A 10,391-nucleotide genomic window follows, 5' to 3' on the forward strand; every position below is an offset into this window, starting at 1 on the left:
GACGCGGATCGCGATTTCGATCTTTTTGGATCTCATCAGCGCGTCGCAGGCAGCTCCGACAGAACACAGACCAACTTTTACCTCCTGTCTTAACAGTGCGTTTCAGAAAATACTACAAACGGCACAGTGAACGCCATCTGTAGGATACGTAATCCTAAAATGTAGCATCGTGCTACAGATGGCGTTCACTGTGCCGTTTGTAGTATTTTGTGAATTTGTTTGTTTGTCGGCTTTTCATGCATTAACTATTCAACCGAACATCATGAATTTCTGTACACACGCTGTCAGGGGTACAGAAAAGCACATAGGGTACCTTTCATCCAGAAAAAATATTGTTCCCGAGGGATAAAAAAAATTAGTTTTATATGTGGTCGATTTAACGCTTTAACTACTCCACCGAACATCATGAAATTTTGTACACACACTGTCAGGGGTACAGCAAATCACATAGGGTACCTTGTATCTAGAAAAAATATTGTTCCCGACGGATAGTAGAAAATTAGTTTTATATGTGGTCGATTTCACACTTTAACTACTCAATCGAACATCAAGAAATTTTGTACGCACATTGTTAGGGGTACAGAAAAGTACATAGGGTACCACTTATGCAAAAGAAAAACTGCTGTTCCCAAGGGATAGAAAAATTAGTTTTATGTGGTCGTCGATGAAATTTGACACCTATTAAAAACATCAAAAGAGCGAAGCCGCGGATAAAGTCTACTTTTTTACAATAAATGTTAAGTATTGCTTCAGTAACAATACATATATGCTATTGCATATTGGCAGGTAGTAACTAATAAAGTAAACAATAGTTTTGTTGTTTATGTATCTTTCCGTAAAAAAGTTACAAATTCGCTGGTCTTTATAATGAAATTTAAAATCACGTTTACAGAAAATTATCACAGTTTCTTATTATCGGTAATTACTATAAATATTGAATGCAGAAATAATAAAACCTTGAGGAAAAAAAGATGAACCAATTACAATACTATTGATATCACAAATATTTCGTGAAAAAAGAATGATATTAATAATATCGATTATCGACTTTAATCTGCAAACACCTTGTAAATCAGTTTCAACATCGTAGTTTTATATAGATATATTTAGGTGTGTATCATGTCCACAATACATAGATATTATATTACAGGGTAAGCATGTGACAGGAAGTTATTCACAACAAAGGCAGCAAAAGGTTTGCAAAACTTAGAGTACCCAGTTTTGAGTCCGTCTTTTCAGGATTTATCATAATCTAGAGAGGTGTTATTGTACCTCGCGCATTATCCCAAGCAGCCCGATGTTTGCTCTTCGATAAACCGAAGAAAGGAGATCTATTCCGTAAATTTTTATATCACAAAATCAACAATAAGAGAACACACATTTGAGACAAGGCGAGCTGTTCAGTTCCAAGTGAGAGACGCCCATACGTGTGTATATGTACACGAATTTACGTTTGTTACACATAGGTATCTATTTAAACAGTAATATGTGTATTTCAGTTATAAAATTAAACAAATACCAAGGAGGAAATGTATTATCTGACCAGATAAAGAAACGCCTGGTATTTATCCACATTTGCCTTTGGCTTAGGCAAATAAGAGTCTTTGTGTGAAACGCGATAAGCAAGACAACAACACAGGCTTCTTATTTTATTTTTCGTCACTTTCCCACTTTTTCTTCCCTTTTAACAATACCTCCTATAATAACGACCACGCACACGATAACGCGTTTCCAAATCTTTTTTAACGACCACAATAAAGCAAAAGATCCGCATTAGACGTCGTAAATTATTTTTATTCTACCGATTCTACCAACTAATCTACCGTTAATCCCGCGGATTTAGAAGATCTTGTACGCTGAAAAACCAACTAAAAAAACACAATATAAAACGATTATTAAAGTTCACTTTAATCTCGTCTTATCATCTCCGTATACTCTAATTTAGATGTAGGTAATCTGTTTAGTATTATTATGACTTTTGTTTAACATTTAAGCAGTCATTCAAAGTACATAAAAGAATATTGCATTTATTATTTCTAAAATATGATTTTTTCATGGGTATGCGATTTTCGGGTTTCAACTGTTTATATAAGAGGTTTTTAACGAGCGACTGAATTTAATTACACTTTTACCTGCCATATTTGATCCACAGCTAAGATGTACCCTGTACCTTCTTAGACATAGCATTAGCTTCTTTGGTGGAATAACTGGAATCGGCACACATAAATTAAACGGAGGGGACGTATATTTTGATTTGTCGAACTAATGTGCAACTTTTAAAATTTTCTTAAAGTAATTCAAATGTGTATTTTATCAAAGCTGTTATTATTGAACTGGATAATTATATGCAGCTAAGGCAAATTGAGTGAAAATTCATAATTTAGTGAACATGTGGAAAATGTTTTTCCAACCGCATCTATATATTTGAAAATATCGCCGCGACTACATAAAACATAGCTTAATACCCCTCAAATGGTTTAATAAATTGCATTTATTGGACATCTAAATATTACAGTATTATCTACAAGAAAAGATGGCTGAAGGTATTTGTACGAATTTCCCTATACCACGCAGTATTCATCAAATGCCACCCTTTTTGATGATTGCATGTAATAAACCTCCTCTACGTTCGGTATTCAATTCGCCACTAGTGTGGGTAGATTATACAATTAAAAGTATTTTCAGGGCTAGACGAGCAGGAAAAAACCCATCACCCACNAAAAAATACAAAATTGAATGAGAAATATATTTTACCAATGAGAAACTGTTCACTTTTACAATGTAGCAACGGTATAACACATATTATTTCTTTACTTTCGTCACTAACATTAAGATAAACCACTTTTTTATCAACATCTATGATTTTACAGGTAGTAATATTTTCATTGTTTGCAGAAACTATAGGTACATTTCTAAATATTTAGCATCCCATGGATACGTATAAAGGGATATTCTTTTTCGTAGTAGTTTTCCACAAATTTCAATACAATTTATGTCTCCATTTGGTGGAATATATCACATATTTGTAAAATTTGTTTGCTCTTAAGTAATATTGTGTTATTGAGCTCTTTTTTAATCAATAATACTTTAAATTGCAATCGTTTTACTGTTCTTCGACTTAATAATATATCAGGAAGTACACTTGTTGGTTCATTGCAAATGTGAAAGATTTCATTGAAACGACGACATAATTAGGCAAGGGGATTGTTACCATTTTTTATAAATTTTTCCATTTTACCTAGGGTACTTTCAAACGGATTTGTCTCATCGAGCCCCAATAAGGTAGATTTAATTGTAGGTTTATACATGTGTTAGGTTTGCCCCTTAAGACCCATATGAAAAACCCATAAGGCAATCCTCATTTTAGTATCACCACTTTTTTGGTGGGATTCTCATGAGGAATCTACGGGGAAATCCCTACATCGGTATGCTCCTCATTAGCCACATGAGGCCCGCACGCTAGATAGGGCATGCCCCTTATAAACTCTAGTCAGGTATTTATTGGGTAACTGAAGGTGCAACTTTCATTACTATTTTAAGCAACGCTGAGTATTCTAGCCAAATCGAATCAATATTGAGTATTATAAGATTTTTGGTTGTAACCTTCCCGAACATCGCATTTCAGAACAACCTTTAAGAAATTAAATGCAGTGATCAAAGCTGCAGTCATATAGGGCTTCTATTCAGAATGCTATGTGTCTAATAATTTTTAAGAGGATTTTACCTTTTTTCAGTAATTAACCAGTTTTCTATTCTGATAAGTGTTCTATATACACGTTCTATATCTTCGAAACTTTTCAATGAATCCTATCATCCACTGAACTATATAAAACTGTTGTTAGGTTCCTATACCTACATACATATAACTAAGTCTGCGTCTACAAAAGATAATGCAGCTATTGTGCATAGGACACGGCAACGCTCCTCGTCGTATTCAGGAGAAGATTGTCTCCGACAGAGGGTGAGAGGGTGCCGCTGTCCCAATCCCGGTGAACACAATGGAGCTTTTCACACGTCGCGCTTTGACGTCCCTTTGTTCTAACTTGTCGGTAATTTGGATACTGTACCTTCGCCATTATTACCACATATTCTTAAAATACATTCCTATTTAGTTAATTGACATCCTTTTGTTTATATAATAGTTATATATGTGTATGTGTATCTTGATGCATAATTTAAAACTCGAGCTTTCAGGTAAAAATATTGCAAAAGTTAATTGTTACATAAATGTGCAAAACCGATTACTCGTTTATAGTTTAGCACCTAATAGACCGTTACATCCATTATTAGTAAACGATTAACTTTAAGATTTTATTATGTGGATAATTAATGTGAGTAAACAAAATAAATAAAATGAAAAAATTATTTTTTAAAACAGTCTGAAATACCAATTAACTAAGTTTTAATAAATCTTTGTTTCTAATGATGAGCTCAAAATGTAACGATATTCTGTAGAAGTCTAATTAAATAATCGAACGGTGCCTTACGCTTACCTTCCATATCCGCCATGTTGTTTAATCGAATTTTTGAAGTGAAATACATTTATACAATAAATGAAGGTTTTGGGAAGTGAAACTTCTTTACGCACGGTAGGGTAAGTTCGTTTCATGCGAGTTGCTATGTAACGAAATCATGCAACTAGGGTTGCCACCCGTACTTTATTATAAAGTATTGTACTCTATTTCGACTGTGCGTGCGTTATATTTTACAAGACACATAAACTACGCAAAAATACTTTATTTGGCCTTAAGTAAACATCGTAATTTTGTAAGCGATTATTCGAATATTAGAGTATTTTTATATCAATAATATTGCACAGAAAAATGACAAGCCATATATTTACGGAACAACCTGATTTCCCAAATCTGTTCAAAGTAGTGTCACTTTTGCTGTCCGTTCCGGCCACTTCAGCATTTACAGAAAGAGTATTCTCTGTTATGAATGCAAAGTGGCGGGACAACAGGAATAAAGCTTCATTAAAACTAATTAAAAATGAACTTTTAGTTTACTTAAATCTTTGTTTGCCATGTTTAGAGGCTATTAATATATTTAAGAACGACAGCAATTTGTTACTGGCTGCTAGGTGTAACAAAAAATGTGTTTTTAAAAACAAAAAATAAAATACTAACATTATTTTTATGCCGAGTACTTTTTTTTAACCTTTTAGTCGAGAAATACTTTATGTAAAGCCTGAAAAGGTGGCAACCCTACATGCAACGGATGTCCCCCCCCTCTACTCGGCCACGTAGTCGAGTTCGTAGTGGGGATCGCTTAAGCCGTGAACGCGCTTCAATGCAACGTTCGTTACAGGCAACTCCGGCATGTATAATGTAAAATTAAAATTCATAGTGTACAAATAATACCATTAAACCGATTCCTTAACCCCTATCCCGGTATGTTCGTGTGTTTGAAGAAGTTTCACTTCAGTAGCGTGTTGTATAACTACACGTTATATTTTTATTTAAAGATCAGTAATATTTTAGCGTGTCGAGCGGGTGTAAATGTTAATATTCAATAGTAAGGTCATAGATAGTGGCCGTGTCTAAAGGCCTACCGACGAATTATGAGACGATAGACAAAACTATACGCCATCGACAACGGTTCCCATATGTACAACAAATATCTATGTATCAATAAATATAATTAGGAATGATTATATTTCGTTCTTCTGTAAGAGGCCATTCTTTTTTTGTTACAGAGCCCTTCATATGAAGGAGCATCCAGACTACAAATATCGTCCACGACGGAAACCGAAATCGATAATAAAAAAGGAACCTAAATTCGGTTTTCCCATTTCACCCTTGCTTCCTTCAGCAGTTGATCAGGGTATTCACAGATCAATGTTACCAGCCATATCTTGTTCGTCGGGCTTACCGCCTCTACTAAATCCTGATCCTGACCATTTAAAATTGTCGAGATCCTTATTCCCACCTTTGCCATATTTGTACCCGTTTCGACATCCCGATGAATCTAAGTTTGCGGCAGAACTTGCACTTCTTTACAACAACAGCCACTTTTGTCCACCTACCATCACGTGGCCACTAGGAAGTTTAGCAACCAGTGCCAGCAGTACGTGCAATATATGCCCTCCAACTTTCACAAGGTATGAAAATTTTCAGTGGAAAATGTATGTATGCATATGTTATAATCAAAGTGCGAAATGCGGACTCTTCACAGAAGAACTACAAAGGGCCAATAACTTTGTGGGGTGCGTGACGTTAACAGATAAATATGCTAGACTCCAATCTATTAGCGAGACTGGAGCTGGATGATGAGATGACTATTGAAGGTTGGCTGCAATCAGTCACTTTGTTAGAGATGGTAAACTTGGAGAGATGATCCAGGAGACGTTAGTTGCTTAAATCTACAAGCAATTGATGGTGGGCCAAGAAATCGGCGCCAATTATTTATTTGTTAACACCAGCAATTATAAATCGCCATGCGAATTTTCTACGTAGGTCTAAGTTAAGGGACAGGTTGATGTACCCGTAGGTCGAAATGATGGTGTCATTTGTTGCTTGTGGCGTGAAAAATGAGTCTCGCAATAGACTCATCTTCTTCTGACTATTAACCTGGCATATTTTAGACCAAAGTCATATCATCATCCAGCCCCAGTCTCGCAAATAGACTAGATACTGGCAACCCTATCTGTTAACTACACACACTCTACAGCTCATTCGTTTTTAATCATATCTCAGGCCTAATTCCATTGATGCCCGTCCCTTTAATGCCCGTGAAATCATTTTACCTGAAATAGTGGCAGTGCTATCCGTCTAAAAACATTAAAAGATGGGTGGTGGTGGTGGTGGTTGGGGTGAGAAAGACGAGACGGACAAAATGTAGACAGACGAGAGTGAAAGATTATATCTGTGAAATATTTAGTGTCCCAGAGTTTGCCTGAGTGATCCAAGGAAACCACAGAAAACTTTGAATCAGTGCAGACGGATCCGGAATCAAACCGCTGTCCTGTCCAATGCTAATCAATGATCTAATCCTGTGCTTACCACTGTTAATAATATTTCACTCATGAATTTGAGGATCATGAATAAAAAATGCACGCAAGTATCATGAAACTTCTAAAACATTCGAAAGATTATTCTACAAAATATCATTTCTTTCACGCAACAGAGCTAAATTTGTCTTCAAAAAGAAAGACAACGAGACAGGGAATAATGAAACGTATAGTGGAACAAATAGAATATACTGGTGGCGTTTGCCTTGATTTAAAACGGTTACGTTATTCAGCAAATTTTTTATTGTGTCATTAACAACTATTAGGATAATTATGGTTGTAGGACACTGTGTATAATATACTTGTTAAAATATGCATATATTTACCTACAAAAAACAAGAAAATTCTAAGACGATTGTTAAAGGTGTATGTTTGGAGCGTGGCGCTGTACGGGTGCGAAACATGGACAGTGGGTGCAGCGGAAAAGATAAAGGTTAGAAGCGTTCGAAATGTGATGATACAGACGAATGATGAGGATATTGTGGATAGAGAAGGTTAGAAATGAAAAGATATTAGAAAGAATAGGAGAGCAGAGGACTATAGAAATCAATAAGAAATAGGCAAGATAAGTTGATAGTACACCTTCTCAGGCATGAAGGTCTAGCCAGAGACATATTAAAGGCCGAAACGGAAGTTAGGAGGGGTAGAGGTAGACCTAGATTAGATTACTGTTCGCAAATAGTTAAAAATATGGGTTGTTCTAGTTATAGGGAAATGCGAAGTTTAGCTCAGGATAGGAAAGAGTGGAGATGCGTGTCCAACCAGTATTAGGACTGGCGACCTTATAATAATGATGATGATGATGATGATGATGATAATGTTCCCTTTACTTTTGCATTCAAAAATTTTATTAAAATGAATTATTATTTTTAACAAAGACGAACATGCAGCACTGCCACTATACATCTAACGGACAGCAATGCAGTGGGACTAACTCAGATCTCACATCAAATGACTCCAAATCGATCAAACAATGCTCTCTTTGATATGTAATTGATAATTAATTGATCGAAACAATGGAACCCCAGCTCTTCGCATAGTAGTGTGTGCGGGTGCTAAAACTGGTGAACTTTTAGGTTCATTCTTTTCTTATTATTGCTGGCTGATTAATCTTTTATAGTGAAAGGTCGATATGCGCGAAATGATTTGCCTATCCTTAATATGATCAACACCCTCTGGTAATCCCCGCTCCTGACTAATCGAAATTTTGGGAAATAAACTAACGCAACCTAACTTAACCTTAACCTAACCTACCCTAATATAACAAAAAACACAACTGGTTTGGATTTTGATAAAATCTTATTATAGCATTCCAGTCCCATTTACAATTATTTATTTTTATTAAATTAGAAGATCCCCAAGTCCATCAGAGGCTATAAAGAGGCCGGTATGTGTTATAATGAAAAATGAGGACGTCCGGACGGAATCAGCGCCACCTATACCTACACACGTCATATGAAAACCGCTTCCGGTTCTTCCCGAGAGGATGAACCTTCCATGGTGGAACGCGCATACTGTCGTACCTACTGCTGGTACCGCTACTTCATCATCTTCGTCAGTGATACTTAACGATAATGACAATGATAATGAATAAAATGCAAGTCTTAAAAAAGACCGTTAAATTATTGTAAAATATGTAAATTAATCTTGAAAATGGATCTTAAATGAAAACGTTGCATTGTTGTAGTTTCGTCCGTGTTATTAAAAGACGGTGATATCTTATACAGCATTTACTGATCCAAACGTCTATCACAAATAATAATATAAACGCATCTTTAGAATCTATTAGCAACATTCTATTGAAATTATTCTGCAAATGGTGAATACTGTCAACAATCTAGAACAATAAGTAAATGGAATTCCTACTTTACTCTACAAAAAAGCAAACACAATATTAATCAACGTTAAAAAAAACTCAAATAAGAAATGGTCAAATTTACAATATCGCTCTCTGGTTTACACTACACGTTTGTAAAAATAAACAATGAATCTTTTGTTAATGAGAAAAGTTGATGGTAATGTAGCGAATGTCATATAGAAGAAACCAATCCTTTCACATAGTAATCATTTCAAAGGCGATTATTGCAACTTTTTAAGCGTTTTTCCTTTGAATCATTCTTATATTCCATGACAAAATGAATCCTAACAGCAAAATTATTATTTAATGTTTATGATAACGTGCAATAATGTGTATTGTTTTTACTACTGAGAATTTATAAATCGTTCATTCTCATGTAGAAATTGTTAAAACAGATTCATTAGTTTTAGTCGATATTACCTAAACTTGATTATCATTAACAATGTTTGTAAACAACCTTTTTTACATTGCAGATTTTGTTACGTGGGTGGCTTTTAATTTTCATGTTCTTAAAAAAGTTCTAGTTAACAAAAAATGTACGAAAAAAATGAAAATATAAATTTTGTTTCAAAATTCACGTTTTATTGCCTTCTCAAGGTGTACTATGTGTTATATATAAATAATCATAACTCTATATAGAAAATAAGATAATAAAAAGTATCCGATAAGTAAAGACGCCGTCAAGTCAAATATTATTTATTTTAGAATTTACTCCTATTCAGAACCTCAATATTTTTCAGTTTTTCACCAAAATTTAGCTAGTCGTAAATAAAATTATGAATTACCTTTTCATTGTAGTAATTTTTATGAATGACAACTAAATTATATAATAATTATTTCATAAGAACAAATACAGGAATATGTATAAGCCAACGGCATGCTAATTTAATACGAATGCCCACTGCCTATCTACATTTACGTAATGTGGTAGTAGCCGATGATAATTTTTTAAAGGTACCCTTTTTGCATTAACAATTCTTTTTGCTTAAAAAGGAAATACAACAAGGTCAAAAAACCTCTTCCTCAACGGGAAATAGGTAAGTCGCATGATTAACTTCCCTATAAAATTAGTGTTGCCCAAATTCAGTCTTGGTCTTGCAGTCTTGGTCTTGTTCTTGCGTTTTTGCAAGACCAAGACCAAGACTGACCGTGCAAGACTTGAGCAAGAACAAGACATAGCCTGCAAGACTCTTGCGTCTTGCAGCTAGGACTTAGCGCTATTTCACTGAGTAGTTAGGTGTAACAGTTCGGTGTATAGGTAGGTACGCTTAGGAATTCTATGAGACGCAAAAAACTGTATCAAAGAATATGAAAAACTGGACCTATGCGCATTACGACTAATACCATAAACATAGCGAATAAAAAAATTATTAAAATCAAACTGAGTGCATGCATAGTTATGTTTTAACCATCGGCACTTTGATAATGCGGCATCAAAGGTTTTGTACTTACTTCTCAAAGAAATTTGCCGCTTTTCGGAAGTACATGGTTATGATACACGCGCCGGCGGCTTCTTTTGAA

General features: G+C 34.9%; 1 protein-coding gene across 1 annotated transcript in view; it reads left to right on the forward strand.

The window, feature by feature from the left end:
• Positions 1-9,369, forward strand: part of LOC108736611 (transcription factor Sox-14-like) — a 15,108-nt gene extending 5,739 nt beyond the window's left edge. The window contains exons 2-3 of the mRNA XM_018469094.2: positions 5,699-6,103; positions 8,363-9,369. Coding sequence (XP_018324596.1) covers positions 5,699-6,103; positions 8,363-8,471 — 514 coding nt within the window. The 3' untranslated portion in view covers positions 8,472-9,369. The remainder of the gene's footprint in view (positions 1-5,698; positions 6,104-8,362) is intronic.
• The last annotated feature ends 1,022 nt before the right edge of the window (positions 9,370-10,391 follow it).

This window comes from Agrilus planipennis, unplaced genomic scaffold (assembly GCF_000699045.2).
Source record: "Agrilus planipennis isolate EAB-ADULT unplaced genomic scaffold, Apla_2.0 scaffold108, whole genome shotgun sequence".
Lineage (NCBI taxonomy): Eukaryota > Metazoa > Arthropoda > Insecta > Coleoptera > Buprestidae > Agrilus > Agrilus planipennis.